This window comes from Medicago truncatula, chromosome 2 (assembly GCF_003473485.1).
Source record: "Medicago truncatula cultivar Jemalong A17 chromosome 2, MtrunA17r5.0-ANR, whole genome shotgun sequence".
NCBI lineage: Eukaryota > Viridiplantae > Streptophyta > Magnoliopsida > Fabales > Fabaceae > Medicago > Medicago truncatula.
The window spans coordinates 40,508,527-40,531,080 of record NC_053043.1 but is presented as its reverse complement, the minus strand read 5'-3'; the positions used below and the strand labels follow the sequence as shown (position 1 = coordinate 40,531,080).

Here is a 22,554-nt window from a genome sequence, read left to right as displayed (position 1 = left end):
AACTTAGTCTTGATAATCTTCATGTTGAAAAAGATCTATCAGTTGTGGTTATAGAAACTGAACGAGTCATGATTATATGGAGTAGTCTATCAATCAAGAAGTAAATTTCACTTCTTCTACGAGTTGAGGTGTAGAAGTTATCACTTCTTCGTATTATTCTAACAATTTGAAAACATAATTTATCCTTAATATTAGTAATTAGCATATTAATGGCTTAATTACAAAGGTTATTCCCACTTTATCCTTCTAAATTCTAATAGTATGATTTATCCTAAACATTCACCTTCTAATTATGGAAATAAAAATAAGGGTTAATAGGTCTTTACCTCCTATAATATAGGTCATTTCCGGTTTTTTCTCTGTAAAATATTTTTTTTGATTTACCTCCTGTAAAAGAAAAAATTGTTTTGATTTACCCCTAATAAGCCAAACAAAAACGAAAAGTTCTTGAAAAAAAAATTGGTTTTTGTTTTGCCTATTAGGGGGGTAAATCAAAACAAAACAAAAATACAGTCGATAAATAAAATAAAAAAAAAAATTTACAGGGGAAACCGGAAATAACATATATTACAGGGGGTAAAGACCTATTAACCTTAAAAATAAAATAAAATAAAATATAAAGATGTTATATGAATAGTATGTATGTAGTAGTTTATTTGTGATGCATAAATAAGCCATGATGTATAAAAGGTCGTTTCTTTAGCTTCATAAATACTAAATTCTTTGGCTACTTTGCTTTTATGTTCTAATGTTTTCAACTCGTTGTAATATGTTCTCCTTTTCTTTCCTCGCCAAAGGTTAAGCAATGCAATTAAGCCATTAAGTGGGAATAGATGAATCAAATATTGTTCTCCTTTGCTGTAAATCAAATATTGTTTTCTTCTAGCTTCAGCTTCTCTTGCTATATAGATATATCTCAAGACTATTAACCATCACAAATTTTACATCAATTACCTCACTTTCATCAGTTGCTTGGACAAGAAGAGCTTCCTTAGCTTTTACATATTCTTGAATATAGAACCATGTCCTCCTTTGCTAATACGATGTCGAATGCGGATAATTTCTTCGAATGAACATTCAAATTCAAGGATTATCATCTTCCTACAGGCTTGTATGCACAAAACATCTGCATTCAATATATCCAAATCATGTTTATAAGATTGACACAAAACAAAGTTCCACAATCAAGTTCGAGAGAAGTATGTCAACCAATCCCTTATCTCTGCCTGTGAGAAAAATTGAATACCCTTCTATTTAATCTCCAAAAGCAATTTTTAAAAGCTTAATTGCTTACACAAGAAATGGAAAAATCTAATAGAGTAAGAGACTATATATACTATAAAAACATATACATCAAAATTATGACAAGAATGTACATCTTGCCAATGACATCACCATCAGTTAACACCATAAGTTAAGTTTAGTGGAGGGAACTTATCTTAATCAAAGGTACATAAACCCTCCTCATACGATCCCCATTATCTTGATGATATTTATGGTCCTGCCTCACATCAAAACTTCAGGTGACATTTATCAAATGTGTTATGTAGTAAGAAAGAATTCTAAAATGACAAAGAATCATACAAAAAGTTTAACAGCCATGGCACTGCATATTAAAGCATAACTTACATACAAAGAATGCTAACCAGTACCCTTTTCTAACCCAATCAATCATTGCATAGGAATCTGAGCATATTTAGATAGACAATGATACTTTTTGAACAAGTTTCGAGTTTTTATAGAGCCCTCTTATGAGTCAACAATGTTTGAAGTGTGAAACGCAGAAGGCATGTGCATTGGATGTTTCTCTCAATTCCTAGGCCCTAAAAATGCGTTGTATGCTGAGTTGGTGGCTGCCCTGCAATTGAAATTGCTCATCTCAAAGGCTACCAGAATGTTTGGCTAGAATCTGATTCACAGTTGTTATCCTTGCTTTCAAATCTATTTATGTGATACCTTGGAGCTTAAGGAATATATGGTATAACTGAATAGTTAGACTTAGAGATATGAGGTTTGTTGTGTCTCACATTTATGTAATGTATGTGCTGATAGCCTTGCAAACCTACATCTTTCTTTATCATCTCTTGAGTTATTTTGGTCTGATACTATCCCTGATTTCATTAAGGGAGAGTACAATAGGAATAGGTTGGGAATACCCAATTTCAAATTTAACACCTTTTAAAAAAGTTTTGGTTTAGTCCTTCTTTTCTTTTTTGTACTCCTTTTTTGATGCTCTTTGCATCAAAAAAAAAAAATTTAAAAAAAAAAAAAAAAAGTTTGAAGTGTGAACGGATCAACACAACAGATAGGTACTCCAGTCAAAAAAATACAGCAGATTGGTCCTCTGTGCGTCAATGTCATCAATCATCACTTTTAGCAGTCACACGTGACTTTCAACATTTCACACATGACATACCTACTTATACTTCTACCACTTACCACTAATGCTAAAGAAATCCTTCAAAAACAACTAATATTAAAGAATATTATCTCTCTTAAATAACTAATCCAATAGACCAATTTATGCCTTTGTTGCTAAGTTTGTTGTTAATTTTGCTGTCTATAATAATGTTAAAATTATTTAGTCACGAGGGAACTCCTAATTATCTTGAGTTTTGAACGATCATATAAATAAAATTAGACACTTTATCTTTAGATAGAATCTTAAAATATTTAGTATACGAGTCTTCTCATTTAGATATTTATCATTACCTACTTTATTTATTTAATGTAAACATTTTAATTATATTGATATTATCAATCTCCTTCTTAATATTGAGTCCATTCAAACATACAGTTTGAATTGCTTCCCCTTAAGCTAAAAAATTTCGTCGGTATATACTTGCTTCGTCGTTGGCATTCAACAACAACGGGACACCTTCCCTCAAGAGAAAAAAAGAACAACAGTACACGCTGTTTCACCACCATTATCAAGAAGACTTTTGATATAAGGATTATGTAGAAAATTTACTTAAAAATTTAAACTCCAAAACTTTAACTACATTATGACTTATTTTATAAGAAAAATTACAAAATATTTGCAAATGACATGAATAGTAATTTTGAAAGGTACATCAATTGAATAGAACCTAAACTATATTCTAATTGTGATCCACCCTCTAATGACACTTTAAAAGGGATTATACCTAGAAAAAATAGATATCAACATGTTGTGAGATATTCAATATCTCAATGAGCTTTCCAAATGGGATAAAACATGATATTGTCATTGAACACGATTTTCAATTAGAAACATAAAACATAAATAAGATTTGAAAATACAATTTGTTACAATTCATCCTTTAATTATTTACAACTACTAATATGGAAACATGTGCCAAACACGGGTTAGACTTTGGCCAAATTTAATATATTGGGTGAAGATGTGGTATCATGCACATTTGTATGGTCGTTTTGTGTTCAATGAGTCAATCTACACCAGTGTTGTCTCTCCCGTACGGTCCAACGACAATACCATAACCTGGTTCAACTTTGTGGGGGAAACAATAGTAGTTCTTGGTGGTAGATTATAGAGATGCAGAGAGTCTCATACTTGAGAGAAAGAGGTTAACGTGTCAAGTGTGATTTAAAGTTCCACATTGGATGCAATAATAGATGTTGAACAACATATAAGTGATATAACTCATATATTAATGACTTGAGGTTTAGGGTGAAGATGTGGTGTCAAATCACTTGTGTTGTTTTTTTAATCTAACGTGATGATCAAACTCAATATACGATTCCCCAAAACTCACAACATTAAGATTTACTGTTTTTTTAGTTTTTGAATGCTATTCTCTTTCTTGTGATTTTTGGATGCTATTTTCTTTTGGTTAATGGTGACAAATGATAATGAAAAATTGAAGATGTGTTATGCTGTGTTGATAAATACATGTTTATTACATATTTAAAATTATGTGGCGTTTTTTAATTGAATCTAATTTTTTTGGTAAAATAATTATTCAAAAATCTCCAACTTCTTCAACAAACTCGTTGATTTATCAACAACTCACACTATTTCCTATACTCTCACAAACAAAACACACAATACTTTTTTTTTTTTTTTTCCTTTAGCTTCTCTCATATTCAAATTCTTGAGAATTCTGTCAAACTAAAAGGACCAATTAGACATTCAAGCTTAGTACCACGCAATGTATTAGTTACAAAATAGTTCAATAGTGAAATACAACTCATATCCAATCAACGGTCATGGAAATGACAGTCTAGATTAAATGGCAACAAGAAATGAATCGGAAGTGATAGAATTGGATACCAATTACCTTCAGCTTCCTTTTTAAGTGTCTTTTTAGGGTGAATTTTTCGTTCATATTTAAATGTCGTTTTTGTATTTTAAGGTTATAATTTGTCAATTAAACCCTTTGTCGATTATTATTATATTTTTCAACAAAACTAATTAATATTATATATTTGGAAAACAAAAGTTTGTTTGTTTAAACAAAGTTTATTTGTTTTGTTTTAAAACAAAATTTGTTTTTTGTTATCTTCAAATTTAAACAAAATTTTGTTACCTATGATAATAGTTCCATTAAAATTCTATAAATAACATGAGTAGTACTTGTTAAAAATTTCAAGAGATATGCATAATATTTAGAAAATTAAAAATTGTTTGTTATGAAAGAAAAATAAAGCGCACAAAAAAAAAAAGGAATTTGTCGGGGAAATAGAGTAGTAACTAACAATTGTTTGTTACATATTAAATTTATTGGAAAGATAAAGTGTGTGCAAAGAAATAGGAAATTATCAGTGGATTAAAATAAGGGTATAATAGAAAAAAAGTGTGTAAAAATACACTTCGCTATTTTTGTGTTAAAATTTTAAAACGACACTTAAAAAGGAACGGATGGAGTACTTCACTACCAAAAAAAGAGGTACATTTGCTATATTTTTTTGTGTCATTAAAAAAGATAAATATGATTTGTTAATTAAGTTTGTTATAGTTTGAATGCCACAAATATTTACATGTATATTGTTAATGAAACTCAAAACCTCATGAAAAACGACGTTCATCTATTCAATATATAAAGTGGATAAGGAATTTTGAGATGGTCTTTTCAATAATCTAAGTATAATCTTAAACAAATTTCTTATAATAACTGGCGTTTAGGCGGTCATTATGTACCCTTCTATCCACCATTTTTATTGCGTTAATATTTATAAATTGTGATTAAAGTTATTTTGGTTTTGATTTAATTATGATTAAAGTTATTTTCGTTTTGATTAAATTTATAGGTATAAATATTTTACAATTATACATTGTAACAAACTAAATTTATCTTTTTCAATAAAATCAACAATATACTAAATATAATATAAATTCTTATCTTTTTTAATAACATCAATAACATAACAATTTGATGTCAATGAAAAAGATAAAAAATTATATATACTCTCTCATGTCATATTTATAGGAAAAAAATTACTTTTTAAATTCATTGGATATATCATGTATTCGGTCTATACATAGGTGAAATACATTAATTATTGGGTTAATTAAGTTTTTGGTCCCTATAAATATCTGCAATTTTGTTTTTAATCCCTATAAAAATAAATCACACTTTTTAGTCCGTACAAAATTTTCCGTTAGTGTTTTTAGTCCTTATAAAATTTTCCGTCGGCATTTTTAGTCCCTATAAAAAATTTTCATCAACATCTTTAGTCCTTAAAATGCTTAAGAAAAATGTCAGAGAGACTAAAAAGTGTGATTTTATTTTGTAGAGACTTAAAACAAAACTGTGAATATTTATAGGGACTAAAAACTTAATTAACCCTTAATTATTTAATAAATTTAAAAATTTATTTTTTATTTATAACAATAATCGAATGGAGTATTTGTTATTGTTGAAAAAAAAAATAGTATAGTTTGTTATTTGAATTGAGAATGGTTAAATATGTTTTTGGTCTCTATTAATATATCAACTTTTCGTTTTAGTCCCTCTAAAATTTTCCTTCGACTTTTAGTCCCTAAAAAATTTTCCATCTTCACTTTTGGTCCCTTCTTTAAAGTAAACTCATATGTAGAATTCATATTTTTTAGTAAAATTTTGCAGAAAAATTCATAATATTATAAAAATTTCTCCTAAAAAAATTTAGAATTTTTTAACAAAACATGAATTTAATATGAATTTTTATATTTTTGATGGTTAAAAATTTATATTAAATTTATGTTTTGTTAAAAAATTCTAATTTTTTTTATGAAAGATTTTTATAATATTCTATACATTTCTGCTAAATTTCATTATAAAATACTAAAATTAACTTAAAAATAGGGACCAAAAGTAGTGATTGAAAATTTTATTAGAAGTAAAAGTTGAAGGAAAATTTTAGAGGAATTAAAACGAAAAGTTAGCATATTTATAGGGACCAAAAATATATTTAATCAAATTGAGAATATTCTTAACTTTTCGACCAAATCCATTTTTGTTCACAAAATTCTTGACCAGTCTTATATATATATATATATGATTGAACTGACACTCTCTGCCAACCCACGTTCCAAAGCAAAACGCACCAAACAGCACCGATGTCGACTACATTCTCTTCCCTTTCCGAGGATCTCAACTCACCGATCTTACCACCATCATCAAAAACTTCCAATGAAACTGAAAAAATCTGCATCGATGAGATGCTTGAGAAATACTGTGGTGAGTTTGGAAAATGGCAGCTGAAACACTTCATTCTCACAAGTCTTGCTTGGGCGTTGGAAGCTTTTCATACTATGGTTATGATTTTTGCTGATAGGGAACCTGATTGGAAGTGTGTTGAAGGTATGGAGTGTTCCGCCAATGGAAGTGTCTGCGATATGGCATCGTCGTCGTGGCAGTGGGTTGCTGGTGAAGGTGCTTCTACGGTGTCTGAATGGAGTTTGATTTGTGGTGATAAGTTTAAGATTGGACTTGTTCAAGCTCTTTTCTTTGCTGGGTGTATGATTGGTTAGTTCACTCACGTTTCTCTTATCTTCTACATTTTGTTTTCTTTTTATTGATTATTATTGTTTTTTTATTTGAATAATTGTTTTTGATTGATTATTATTGTTTTTTATTGGAAATTGTTTCATTGTTTATTCAAATTAAAAGATAAATTGAATGAAATGGAGAGAAAATATGTTCTTTAGACCCGTTATAAGATTAATCATCAAGTTGAGAGCAAATTATATTTTTTAAGTCAAGATTCATTAATTCAATTTAATGTATAAGATATGCTAATATTTTTATATTAATTACTTCAATCATCTTTTATTAATTGTGTCATATATAAAGTATTTGTTTATCTTATTTATCAAAATATTAATAAAATATTAATTCCATTTATTTTCCAAAGTAGTCCTTTTTATTGAATCTATATTTGTTAATTTTTTTTATTGAATTTCTTCTTATCCAATTGTTCTATTTTTTTTTTTAAACATTATCCAATTGTTCTATTAACTATACTAAAAAAAATTATCCTATTAACTATTTATTTTTTGGTTCCACTTAGATGACTTTAAGTTGGGTGATTTTTGTAACTTTTTCTTTATCTCTTTTTTAACTACTCATCCATTTTCATCAAAATAACTTATTTTAATTATTTATTTATCAACTAAATACACTAAATTCTTAAAAATAAAATAAAAAATACACTAAATTCACCATATTATCAAAAGTCAATCTATCTTATGAAAAAAGTACTGCACGGAGAGACTAATAATTTCAGAACATTGTGATGGTCCACAAACGTAAATTAGTTTTATACCTACATCAAAGGACATTCATCAGATTGTCGCAGAAATTTATTTATTTTATGAGTACATTTGAAAATGCAAAATTTTCATTAGAGGTCAATGTTAACTAGTGTTAGTGTAAATCACATATGACTCTTTTTTTCTTATATAAATAAGAATATAATTAGTTTTTTTTATCAATGAAGTTTTCAACCAATGTCGTTTGTTGAAGAATGGAAAAATTGTTGAACTTATTTATATTTTATTAAAAAAATCTCACAATCTTAACTCGAGATTTTGTCCTTATACGGGCTATAAAATTGTTTTTAAAATTATCAATAGCTTGCTTTGTTTTTTTGTGAGAGAATATTAATGGCTAGCTGTGAATAGTTTATAGACTATCATGAGAATAAATAATGTATTCATAATTTTCTCTAATAAGGTGAGAACATAGATATATAAAGAATAAAGAAAAGAAAAAGATGATGAGCCATGCGACAGGCGTGACTGACATGTACAACTTTGCTATATACCAAAAAAATGTACAACTTTTTAATTTCTTAAATAAATTTTCATCTTTTCATTTTTGTTAGAAATAAAATAAATTCTCTTTCATTCTCTCCACACAGTCCATTTCTAGAAAATCTTTTCTATTATTATATTTTCCAAGACATAAAATTTTTGTGATAAGGAAGGAACGTGCAACTTGAGGGAAGTACTAAAGTCTAAGAAACCTGAAAGAGAAAAGGACCACAACATACCTTTCACTTTCTCTTTGTCGTCTTGCTAGTTCGATTAATTTCTAGTAATTTAATTAGTTTACCAGTTCCACGGGGTTCTAATTTGTCTGCAACATTTCCAAGAACTAGTGGACAAAAACTTTAGAGGCAAAATAATATAATTAGATGCTAATGATAATGATATTAATACTAATAAAACAGTTACGTAGGCGATTCATTGGGTATTTCTATATTTCTGTTTGTATATATTCATGAAACTTCTTGTGTGTCGACTAACTATTCATATAGACATAAAGGGGATAAAATGTTACTAGGAGTTTTGTCTTATCTTACTATATACTCTAATGATTATAATGAAGATATCATAAGATAAACTAAAAATATGCACCATATACTATATAGTGATCAATGTTTTGGTTTTAGATTGTGATATGCATGTAAAATTCAAAATATAAACCTGCATCTTTCGTACCGGTTTCCGACCCACCAAAATTGAGTGACTAATCTGACTCATGCATAGGGGCATGCACACTGACCAAACATTGTTTCCTTGAGAATTGAATATGATATTCCCTGATATATCCTTTGAAGGATTTCCTAGAACCCTAGCAACTTGGTTTACTCTCTTTTAATTAACTTATTAGATATTATTAAGTCTGGTTACATACATGTATAGTTATACAATATTGTATGCTATATTTGTTACAAGTTTTATATTTTTGGGTGGAAAAATGTTAGTGGGTTATATTAGTTTCTAGGGTTGAACTTTGGACTTCTTCTAGTTAGTACTTTAGTGTCCTTCAGCACACCAATCAATTTGTCTGTTTTGAAATTTTTAAATATAGTTTGACCAATATTGTAGAAAATATGGGTTGTAGTGGTATCTTGCGGGGATATTATGTGAGAATGAAGGAATCTTTCTTAGGGGAATGGAATCATGCCAATGTATGTTTCACTTTATTATCGGTCCAACAATGAGAAATATCAAGAACAAGTTTGTTCATTTTGTACTCTCTAACACTTGTTTTTTATTAGATGAAATTTATGTGGATCTTATTATTTTATGTGAGATCAACTTTTGAAATGTAAAATTTATGAGTTTCATCTAATAAAATAATAAGCGTCAGAGAAAGTGTTCTAAAGAGAGTGTAGATAACACTCGCTCTGCCTTAAATTAGGAGAATAACAACCACATATTAAAACGTTAGTAAAATATATATCCTAAGCAATTTGCTACATGTTTTTAATTATGTATGAGAACCAATATCAATCAATTTACGTCACAAATACATTTGTCTTGTTCCATGAAAGTCTCATTTATTTTTACTTTTTATTATTTTCATCCATAAACTATAATATATACTTATTAAAAAAAGAACATAATACATACTACTATTACAAGCTTTATTTCTAATTGCTGAATAATCATGACATAAAAACAACTTATGACTTTTATGTTGTCATTTCAGGAGCTGGAGTATTTGGACACCTTTCAGATTCATCACTAGGAAGAAAGGGTTCTCTCATAGTTGTTTGTGCCCTAAACACCATATTTGGCTGCTTAACAGCATTCTCCCCTAATTATTGGATCTATGTCCTCCTCCGCCTCCTCACCGGTTTCAGCACTGGCGGTGTTGGCCTTTGCGCCTTCGTCCTTGCCACCGAGCCCATTGGCCCATCAAAACGTGGCATGGCAGGAATGTCCACCTTCTACTTCTTCTCGAGTGGCATAGCAATTCTCTCTGGCATTGCCTACACCTTCCAAACATGGCGCACACTCTACATTGTTTCCTCCATCCCTTCCATCCTATACATAATCCTTGTCCTTCCCTTCATCTCTGAGTCCCCAAGATGGTACCTTGTTCGAGGAAGAATAAACGAAGCGACTACACTCATGTCCACCATTGCTTCTTTCAATGGGAAACACCTCCCAGACGGAGTTGTCCTCGCACTTGATGAAGAGGTATCAAATTCAAAAAAATCAACAAGTGATCTTGAATACAACCTAATTAGCTACGTGGAAAACAAGGATGCACAAGTTGGATCCATTATTGATGTGATTCGCTACCCAGTTACACGTATTAGGTTATTTCTAGCGATAGCTCTTAATTTCTTAGCCTCGGTGGTGTATTATGGTCTTAGCTTAAACGTTACAAACCTCGAAACCAACCTCTACATGAACGTGCTTCTAAATGCAGTCGCAGAGATGCCAGCATTCACGATAACCGCAGTGTTATTGGATAGGTTTGGAAGGAAACCATTGACAATAGGGACAATGTGGTTTAGTGGATTCTTTTGTTTGCTGGGGAGTTTTATGGGTAATGTAGGGGTGTGGAAAGTAATTAAATTGGTGTGTGGTGTTTTAGGGATATTCGGAATGGCGGGAACTTATAACTTGTTGTTTATTTACACATCAGAGTTGTTTCCTACGGTGGTGAGGAACGCAGCGCTAGGGAGTGCGACACAAGCCGCGCAAATGGGGGCGATTTTGGCGCCTTTTGTGGTCGTTTTAGGTAGTTGGTTGCCGTTCGGAGTATTTGCGGTATGCGGCATTTTAGGTGGGATGTTTGCATTTTATCTGCCGGAGACACTGAATATGCCTCTTTATGATACATTCAATGGATTGGAGGCTGGACTTGCATGATGCTATTGCTAGATAGTTGTCTGTTTTTACAGTTATTATGTATACATACATGTTCTTTGATGATGCAAATGTTGAGATGAATTAATGAAGAATGATGCCAACTCTAGTGAGTTGAATATTAAAGAAAAATGTTCTTTGTAGTTTTGTTGTCTCGGGTATCATAATTCTTTTTGACATTTGGTTTTGATATAGATGAAAACAATGATTCAAGGAGTTTATCAAATGCACCGATTGTTTTGATAGTTAGGCTTATTTTGTCAAAAAAGTGCTAGTTTTTTTTTTTTTTTTTACCTCAAGAAAGGGTATTGTTGGAAACTCGATCCTCTCCTGTCCCTTTTGTCGGGTCATCCCTTCTTTTTCTAATTCAATGGTTAATTAACTCGCAGAGAATAGAACAAAACAAAAGAAAGAGAAAAAACATGTGGACTGAATCGTTGAGATTAAGTAACACCAACAACTTAAAAGAAATGGTAGGAGAGAATCCAAATCCTATCACTAAAACACGAGTTATTTATTTAAATGGATCACCTATAAATTTTCAATTTAACTTAAAAATATTATTTTTAAGTTTTAATTTTTAGTTGAATCACTATATATATATATATATATATATATATATATATATATATATATATATATATATACACTGAGTATCACTTGATATATTTAGGATCGAAGTCCGAAATTAGCTTAGAAAGACCAAATTAAAATTATAGTTTAATAAAAAAAAATCAAGAAATTATACTAAATTAAAAAATTTGACTATAGTCATATTTTAAACTTGATTCTCCTATGCTTAATTTCAAACTGTCATAACATGATAGGCTAGAAATAATGATGTCAAAAGAGAAACTAATTGGAAATTGTCTATTTAGCCTAGAATCGACAATAGTGGAAGGTGGATTGCAATTTGCATTCCGCCTTAATCTTCTTTTCTACTGTGATTTTGTGAATTGACAACGGTACTTCACATAGAAGGTAATACATATGACTATTGTTTTTTCCAACATATAATATTTGTTCCGATTACCCATTACTATTTCAATAGTAAGAAGCATCTTTTCTCTCCTTCTCAAACCCTAACCGTCACTCCTTTCTACTTCTTTTTAGAGGGGTGATTTAAGGTCAATTTTGACTAAAAAAAAAATCACCATTTTGAATTGTTTTTCCTACTATCCTAATTCTTCTCAAACCCTAACCGTCACCTCTTTCTTCTTCTTTTCAGAGGGATGATCTAAGGTCAATTTTGACCAAAAAATCATCCCTCCGAATTGTTTTTCCTTATATCCTAATTGAATAAGTGATTTCACATATTTTCAGTTTTTTTTTGTTTGTTTTTGTGATTTCGTCGTCTTGAACGACTTTGTTTGTTTTGATTTCCCGTCTTTGTGCGGTGTGTTTTTATTCCTCGTCTTAATGTTGTGCTTATTTGATTCAGGTTGAAAGATTAGCTTTGAGCAAGTGCAGATCCGATCAATGACAATGACTTTGACGTCGTCAACATTGCAGATCCGGAGACATGAGTATTCCGGAGACATAAATATAGTCATATTAGTCATATTTGTAGGCATATGTACTTTGCCGTTTTATGCTATTAACATGGATGTTGTAAGTTTGTTCACAGATTCGTCTTTTTTGTTTTTAGTGAATTTGGATTTGTATTGTATCGATGTACTCTATCAATTCGAATGAATGAATATCGTTTATTTTTGTCAAAAAAAAAATTATTTTTTCCGAATATAAAATTCAAACCATATTATAGGGATTTTTAGATTCTAAAATTCGAAACATAACAAAATAAAAGAAAATGTGTCGTAATTGATATTAAAGGTATACGTTGACTGTCATGCAGTCCCCGCATTAACTGCAAAGCCGTTTCAGAGATCGTATGAGCGGTCAGCAGTGACCATAATGTCATAAACAGTCATAACTAAAATGAGAAAGAAAAAGTGAAAAATGATGAGAAGTGAAGAACGAATGAATATGTTAAATCATAGAAGGTTATTTATAACCATAAACCTATCTAAGACCGTAACTACGGTCAAAGGAAACATTTACAACCCCTAAGCCGATCAAAAATGTATTAAACCCACTACAACCGTCCAAACATTTGGTGTAACGTCACTGTCCACAGTCTAGGATGATTCGGATTATATATACCGAAATACTCACCAAAATTTCGAATTATATAATCCGAAATGTTCCAGACTGTGTTTAACCTTGATTTTTGGAGGGTTCTCATTGTGAATATCGTAGGAAAAAGTAGAAAACATAATTCAACGGTATAAACAACATAATAACATAAATGATGATGAAAGCAAATGTGTTCATAAGGGTTTTTGAATTTTATCCAGCTGCCCTGTCAACCGGCATACTTATGTTGGCAGGTCAACTGGATCAAGTTCACAACAAACTCTTCGTGTTCAGATCCACAGAATAATGATGAAAGAAAAGGTGTTTCAAGAGTCTTTTTTTTAGTTAGATAATGTTGTCTTGCTAACTGACATATTTCTATTGCTAAGGCATCACGATCTATCTCATAACAATCTCTACATGTTCATATCTACCGGATAACGTTTCATAGTTCTTTGGTGTGTTTTACAAAAAATGAACCAAACACACTAATTTATAGAAGTTTTTGTGCGTCGTGGACCACAGAAATTGTTGGTGCAATGTGGCCCACATAAAAAATCATGTACTGAACAAGTTTAGATTGTATATATACTCAGAATACTTCCTCACCTATAAAGCACGAACTTTAACACAGTCTTGAACATTTTTCAGATTATATAATCCAAACATTTTTAGGATATTTTCTGATTATACAATCTGAACCAGCTCAAAGTTTGGATGGTTACTTGCTCAACAAGAGTAACTAATGGAACACGTTTTAATGACTGGTCAAACAAGTTGAACATGTTTTTTGACCCACATATTATGAATCGTTACACTCTATGCACTCATTCTTTACAAATTTCCCCTATAAATACTCATCAATCCTCAACAATTTCCCATTCACTCATCTCACATTCTCGTTTTCTCTTTTCTTCTACAATGTGCTTGCATCGTTGGTCTTTTATACAAAAAGGTTACTCTAATATTTTAGAGATTGTCTGAATGGTCAAAGGTGACGAATAAGTCATAGGGTTGAAAAATAAATCGAAAGTTATTCAGAATTCTACGAAACTTTACAGACACGTCTATAAAAATACATATAGATGATGTGAAAAGTTTCGTAACATTCCGAATAAGTCTCGATTTTTTTTTATTTTTTCGACCGAAACGCGCAAAATCGCTTTTGAAAGAATAAATAGACACCTCTATAAAAATCCATATAGATAAATCGAATAGTTAAAATGAGATATATCCCAATTATTAGAATTCTGAATAACTTTCGTAGAATTCTGAATAATTTTCCAATTTTAAAAAATAAAAAATAGGGTGTGCGAATAAGTCATAGGGTTGAAAAAGTAATGGTTAATACATATTAGGTTTCTAATAACTTAACTTTCAAAGGCCCAATATACAAGTTTTTTAAAATAAAAAAAGGCCCAGTATACTAAGTAACAAGAGGCCTATTGTGTATAATATGAGGCCAAAAACCATAATACACTCCTTCTTTTTCCACCCAATTAATTTGTCACGCACCCTATTTTGTTCGGATTATATGATATGAGGACGAGACGAATGAAGAAAAAATTAATTGTTTTTATATGGTAGGCAGATATGGTTTTGGACTTAAAGCCATAATCACTCCTGGAGCTTCACAGATATTAGCATTTAATATTTTTCAATTTGAACTTATTGAATGTATTTATCTAAGCGCAAATTCTGAAGAATTTTGCTTGTATTTTGGATGCACTCAAGGAAGTAGTTCAATCGTACAAAAGAAATATTGCAAGAGAAAGAGTTATTTATCTCAAATTTTACTGAACATATCCCGATTTATCTACAAATCAGCCAGCCATGCATTGTGTTTACATTGGATTAAGTAATCATCAATATCCACTAATGGATATGAAACAAGAGAATAAATCTTTAGTGAAGAACAAATCAATATGATTATTGCTAATCAATTAGCAAGCATATATTCATAATATCAATCAATTAATAAGAATTCATATATTAAGGTACTTAGCAAAACAAAAAATATGTTGACCTTAAGCAAAACAAGTGGCAAACTAATCCATGAGAAGGACATGCAACTTCTAACAAGTTTTGAAGTCCCATTTTACTAATTGGACAAGGAGATATTAAATTACAAGCCAAGCATTTTGAGTGAATTATGTTTAAGTATCAAAGAAAGTATTAATCATGCTTGTCAACGATGCATGCATGAAGGAAAGGCTGAAGCAAGTGCCAAATATAGGGACATGTGTCATGAAGAAAGGGAGAAAAAGCCATGATGAAAATGTAGTGTCACCATGCATGGAGACATGCCATTACTAATGTTATAAAACTATGTAAGAATGAATAGTGTTCGGAAATAGTACTATGATGAATAGTATTATGTATGAATAGTAGTAGGGTCTTTTAGATTATAAATAAGGGCTTGTACGAGAGTAGGAGTAAGCTGTAAGAAAATCTATCTTTGTTGTATAAAGTTTATCTAAGAAACTTGTCTAAGTCCTTTAGGATTTAGTTGTTGGCACCTTGGTTCTTTTCTCTTGCAATCACTTTTCTATCAATAAAATTCATCCTTCCACTTACTCAAATTTATTTAATCCTCTTATTACTACATATTATCCACTTATTACTACATCTATATCCACCACTAATCCTACTTAGAGCTACGGAAGCAGCGGTGGACCAAACACTAATTCATCGAATATCATAAGCAAGTATATCTACTTAACTTTGTCTAACTTAATTTAAGCTTTTATTATACATATGTTATAATTCTAGAACTTATGTTTCATTTATTATTATTTACTATTATGTTTAAGTATTTTCATTTTGAGAACTAGTTTATATAATTATCTACTAATTAATTATGGGTGATATAGAACACTCAAATATTACCGAAGAAGATGGAAATTATGAGGAAAGTATTTTAATTGATCCCACTCTATTTTAAAAAATACAAAAGGAAGATCTAGACTAACTAAAGATGCTAATATGAAAGGAAAGGAAAAAATTGGTGGAGTTATAAAAAGATTCAATCAAAAAGAGAACATTATATATTATGGAAAATTAATTAACGAGACACCTACGGATATTGAGGATGCCCAAGGATATATATATATATATATATATATATATATATATATATATATATATATATATATATATATTAAGTTATTAAATAAGAAGAAATTTATGGAGTTAAAAAAAATATAAAGAAAGAAGAGCATAGGAATAAGATAGGATATATTCATATACGAGCAATACAAGTTTTAATTAAAGCAACTTTTAAAGAAAGAATTAATTCTCTGGTAGAACTAGTATTAAAGGATGATAGAATCACAGAACCGATTGATAAAATACTCGGAGTTGTTGAAGGTAATCCAGCTTATGTAAAACTAAAATTTGAAATACATCATAATATAAGAATCCCTTTATATATTCAAAGATTAGATCAAGCACTCACTCTTGAACATAGATCTTTAAGGGGAAATTTAATGAGACCAGGTGATAAAATATTTTCTATCACTTATTGTGTTAATTATGCATTAACCCATTCTCATCATAGTATTACTTTCAGAAATAATAATAGAATTGATGTCCGTAGTCTATTTGAAGATATAAGAAAAGTTTATTGACCAAAGAGAAATGAAATAACAAAATTGGGAACATTCATAAATAAATCAAAGATATTGGAGTTAAAAGGAACAAGGATACATAAACCAATTAATACTAATTCCTTTTAACTCCAATATCTTTGATTCCAGAATTATAACAAGGAACCAGAACTAGTGTTCATCGGTTTATGTATTCTTGTTCCTTTTAACTCCAATATCTTTGATTTATTTATAAAAGTTCCTAATTATGTTATTTCATTTCTCTTTGGTTAATAAATTTTTCCTATATCTTCAAATAGACTACGGACATCTATTCTATTATTATTTTTAAAAGTAATACTATGATGTGAATTTGTTAATGCATAATTAACACAATAAGTGATGGAAAATATTTTATCGCCTGGTCTCATTAAATTTCCCCTAAAAAATCTATGTTCATGAGTGCTTGGTCTAATCTTTGAGTATCTAAAAGGATTCTTATATTAGGATGTATTTCAAATTTTAGTTTGATATAGGCTGGATTACCTTCAATAACTCCGAGTATTTTATCAATATGATATGTGATTATATCATCCTTTAATACTAGTTCTACCAGAGAATTAATTCCTTCCACTACAAGAAAACTGTGTTTTAGCGTCGGCTGAAACCCACTCTAACAGATCAAAAACCGACGCTAACACTGTTTGAGTCGGAATAGCGTCGGGGTCGGGAAAGGCTAAAAAACTCGAAGTTAATATATAGCGTCGGCTGTTTGGACTCCGAGGCAAATGCAGCGTCGGCAATGAGCCGAGGCTATTAGTTGCAGCATCTTAAAAGTCAACCAAATCATGTAGAGTTGGCCAAACCGACGCTAATTGATAAACGTAGAGTCGGACTGGTAAACTCTAAAGTCAAGAATTAAGTAGTCAACAATATTTGAAAGAGTCGGCTACTTCGATGCTAAAGTCAATATTCAAAAGTCACCAATATATAGAGTCGGTCAGGCCGACGCTATAAGATTTTTTTTTATTGGAGTATATATTTGTTTACCATATACCCTATTTTCCAATAGTGCTAATAGACCCTTGTAATGTACTCAATTTCTTTTTAAATGAATCTTGGTCAATAGGGAAAAAATATAAACATTACTATAATAATATATTGTATTCTCCAAAATCAAAGTGTTTGGTCAAGAGACGTGAAATAGGTTCTTGAAATATATGGCAGATTACTCTAGGGAAATTTGTGTTCAATGTTGGCAGATTACTCTATGGAAATTTGTGTTCAATGTTGGCAGATTACTCTACATTTTAACATGCTTGACGAGCCAACCCATGTGGACTAACAACAAAAATAACAAAGTTACGACTATAAGATCATAATGAGGATGGGAGGCGGCCGGTAGCTAAAAATTCATTTATTTAAAAGTATAACTGCTTACAGCTCAAGGGACAGTTCTCATATAATAACATTAGTACATAGTAGCTACAGAGGAAGAAAGGAAACAATCATAGTATCATAATTGATCCCAACAAGCAAAGATACAAGATTACTAGCAAACTTAAGAGATTGATAACTCACATTTGTTATATCTATGTTTGGATCTTCCATAGACATGAAAACGACATATGAAATCCTCATGATTGTATGGATATAATTATACTCCTCATGATTATTATTTGCAAGTATGTCAATCCTTTAAAGTCAAGCAAATAGCATACGAAATCCAACATAAGAATAAAACTAGCACCAAGAAAAATCTAAAAGCTTAACTTTCAGGTTTGTCCCTAAACCTTCAAAAGGTACTCTAGTAAGTTATGGCACTTGCAGTGTTTCAAAGTGTATTCCCCTCCGTCTTTCACCCAACATAAGAATAAAACTAGCACCAAGAAAAATCTAAAAGCTTAACTTTCAGGTTTGTCCCTAAACCTTCAAAAGGTACTCTAGTAAGTTATGGCACTTGCAGTGTTTCAAAGTGTATTCCCCTCCGTCTTTCACTTTTCCATAATCCTTGCATCATAATATTCCTACATCGTTTCTCTTCACAGCATCCTACAACAAGTAATTGATCATCAAAACTCGTCTATCCCATCTCTTACTGAAGTCATATATATCAAAAGATGAGAAAGAACATCATATAAAGAAAACACAACATAGATCAACCCAACAACACCAACAGATAAATGCAACAAAACCTAACAAACGAGACTCAATTTCAGAAGTTAAACTTATCAAACAGACGTAGGGACTTATAAAGTACTGAAATAACAATAGCAGCAAAAAACGAAGAAAAAAAAGGCAACAAAACCTATAGAAAGAAACTCATGACAGTTTATAGCTTGCTCGCTTAAGTTCTAATGGATAGTCATTAGTTGTTCTCATAAAGAAGAATTAAAAGGAGTCAATAGTTGGATACAATACTCTACGACAATCAAAATAAGTTAGCTCTCAAAAGTGAGAATTGATAAATTCAAGTTTTAAAACTTTCTACATATACCAGGACATGATAAGTCATCAGATTAATAAAAAAGGTAGTATTCAAGTCCTATGAAGCATGGACTCTGACACGGACACATCGACACCGCTAATGTAAAAAAATCTAGGACACCGACACCATTAGATATATATTAATTTATTTATAGACGGTCCAAAATAAAAAATTAAAATACATATATAAACATCTAACTTGAGCAATTTAGTCATTAGAAAAAGTTCTACAACAAGATATTATAGTATTTGACCTTTATTTATTTATCTACCGTCAGAAAAAGCTAAAAATGATATAATCAACTATAATGTCTATAACCCCTAATTGATCAACATTTCTCAAAACATATGTAACTCTTGTATCTATGGTGTGCGGAATCAAGAGAGAGAAAATTGTTTTAGATAGTTGTTTGAGTTGTTCAACACAACTCGTATGAGTGTTATATAGGTGTCGGACACCGATCATAGGCGTGTCGAAGTAAAGAAAAAAACAATTATTTAGGACACCGGTTTGACACGTGTCGTACGGGTATCATAGGAGTGTCGGACATCAACGCGTGTCCGACACCGCGACACGCCTAGTCCTAGAGGTGACATCTTGATCCATAAAATCATACGCTCATACCATGACATGGCTCTCAAAATTTTAATATTCATATTTGAAGAAAGAGGAATTTGAAAGAGATTTACAATAGAGACACACTAACATTTTACAGCAAAGTTAGGCATTTTCTTAAATGATCGAGCTGCTTTAAAGCACATACAGAAGCATATATAAACTAGAAAATGTACTGACACCAAAGTTGAGGAAGTATAATGAAGTTCATCATTTATCGTCAATATCCATATATGTGCATGATTGACAACTAAAGTTACATATATGATATAAGTGTAAAGAAACATTAATATTGTGTGCTGGAATACTGTTTCACCAAGCCATCCACATAAAAAGTATTATATTGAAAAGTAATTGCTAAAATCAAATTACGTAGAAAAAAATATATTGAACTAACATCACCTATGCTATCAAAAGGCTATTATTTGCACATGGAATGGCAGGAAGCACAAACTTGTGTATAAACTTGATGACCACGGCAAATCCTGCTCATACAAAATCAGCTAAACTAATGTCCACGTGAAGTTCAGATTAAATATATGATGGAGGTTAATGCAAACCCATATTACATAAACATCAAATAGAATAAAATAAACCAATAAAGGAAAGTAGAGAGTTTTATTTCCATAAATAAAAGGAAAATACAATAGCATTAGATCTTATTGTCCATAGAGCTAAGCTGCTTCAAGGAACTAATGTTCTCTGCCCCTAACAAACTGCATGATCCCTCTCGATACCTTTCTCTCTCCACTCAACCATAACAGAAATCCCCTTGCACAATTCATTTCCTACTTACACTATTTCTCTTAACATAAACCCTCCACACCATGGTCCTATACAACCGATGTGCTAACTGTCTCTAAGAGCCCACCTTTTCATTTAGGGTCTGATCCGAGGTGTAGAGCAAACAAGAAATTCTCAGTATTATAAATCCTGACACAAAAGAAAGCCTTAAAATAGGATGGGTCCTTTCACAGGATCTATAAATGCAACTATTTCTTTTAGAAGTTACATTCTAGCAAATTATCCCAAGATATATTTTGGATAAAATAAAAAAATACATGGTAAATACTACTCATCAGCATACATAACCAAAACAGACCCCTATGTTGAAAACAGCCTTAATACCAAACTGAAACCCAAATCCGCACAAAAACAGCGCTAACAAACAAAAACAACACCCAAGGTTAAAACCAAAACACAATGCCGAAAGCCACAACCCCAAAAATTGAAAGGGAATTTTACTGCAAAATTGAATTTACCTTTGCTCGATGGTGGATAATCTGAGAAGATAATTGGTGTGACGGTTGTGGTGAAGTGAATCTCGGCTGGGTTTGGCTGAGAAGCTGTGGTGAATCTCAAAATCGATGGTGAATCTCAGAGTGGAGCTCGATGGTGAATCGCATAATCGAAGGGTTTCACAGTGGAGAAGGATAAGACGGTGGTGGAGATGGATAACACGGAGGGTTTCACGGTAGGGAAGCGGATTGGGTGAAGCTGTTTCATGGTAGTGAATCAGTAATACGGTGGAGAAGAGATGAAGCTTCTCCACGGTGGTGAAGCTGTTTCACTTTATTTTTCCTCAATCGACGAATTCCTTAAGCTTCTCCTTATTGAAGGAAGGGTTAGTACGAATCAGTCAAAGGAGAAAACAGAACTCACTCACAGTAGAAAAAGTAGAAGGTTGAATCAGTCGGGGAGATTCTAGATCGAAGGAGAGGACGAACCCAAGTAATGAATGTTGCAGCGGTAATCGTAATCCTAACGATTCTCGGCGATGAATGAACGACAAGGCAGAGTTAATGGAACAAAAACTTTTTCTTGGTTAAGGGTTGAGTGGGTGGAGGTGTTTTTGTTATTCTGGGTAACGACTATGGTTGATGAAAGGTTGGTGGATAAGGTTCTAGATGAGTGAGTGGGTGGAGGTTTTTTTATAAAATGATTAAATTTTTTTGGTGAGTAATGAGGGAAATTTTTTTTGTAGTGTATTTTTATTGACTTGAGTAAAAACGTGATAATAATAATTTTAGAAAACTCGTTAAAAAAAAAAATTAGAAAATTAAATTTTTATAAGTAAATAATATAGAGTCGGATAAGCAGACTCTACATTTGTTCAAATAGTCAATTGCGGGTCTCCCAACATGTAGCCTCGGCCGGGCCAACGCTAATATTTTCAAAAAATAAAGAAAAACTATAAATTATTGTAGAGTGTGTTAGGCCGACTCTACATGGACGCTATTAGCGTCGGTGGCCGACTCTAAAATTGGAGTCTAAAACCATGTTTTCTTGTAGTGTTCTTGAAAAGTTGCTTTGATTAAAACTTTTATTGCTCCTATATGAATATATCCTATCTTATTCCTATGTTCTTATTTCTTTATATTTCTTTTTAACTCCATAAGTTTCTTATTTAATAGCTGAATATATGTATGTCCTTGAGCATCCGCAATATCCTTAGGTGTATCGTTAATTAATTTTATATAGTATATAATGTTCTCCTTTTGATTGAATCTTTTCATAATTCAACCAATTTTTTCTTTTACTTTCATATTAGCATCTTTAGTTAAGTCTAGATCTTCTTTTTGTATTTTCTAAAATAGGGTGGGATCAATTTAAATACTTCCCTTATAATT

At 31.0% G+C, this 22,554-nt stretch overlaps 1 protein-coding gene and 1 long non-coding RNA gene across 2 annotated transcripts; both read left to right on the top strand.

Annotated features, from left to right (window-relative positions):
* Positions 1–6,460: 6,460 nt before the first annotated feature.
* LOC11411992 (organic cation/carnitine transporter 4) lies at positions 6,461–11,319 on the top strand. Its single transcript, XM_003596504.4, has 2 exons — positions 6,461–6,950; positions 9,927–11,319. The coding sequence occupies exons 1-2, from the start codon at positions 6,542–6,544 to the stop codon at positions 11,099–11,101; spliced, it is 1,584 nt and encodes a 527-aa protein (XP_003596552.1). The 5' UTR covers positions 6,461–6,541; the 3' UTR covers positions 11,102–11,319.
* Positions 11,320–15,618: 4,299 nt separating this feature from the next.
* LOC120578245 (uncharacterized) lies at positions 15,619–18,506 on the top strand. The gene is made up of 2 exons (XR_005644187.1): positions 15,619–15,942; positions 18,119–18,506. It is a non-coding gene; the product is annotated as an uncharacterized lncRNA (long non-coding RNA).
* Positions 18,507–22,554: the final 4,048 nt, after the last annotated feature.

Bases quoted from the DNA above. Each gene is read 5' to 3' on its own strand.
- LOC11411992 (XM_003596504.4), top strand. From the start codon at position 6,542: ATGTCGACTACATTCTCTTCCCTTTCCGAGGATCTCAACTCACCGATC. The intron at 6,951-9,926 runs GTTAGTTCACTC...TTGTCATTTCAG, and splicing joins CTTTGCTGGGTGTATGATTG to GAGCTGGAGTATTTGGACAC.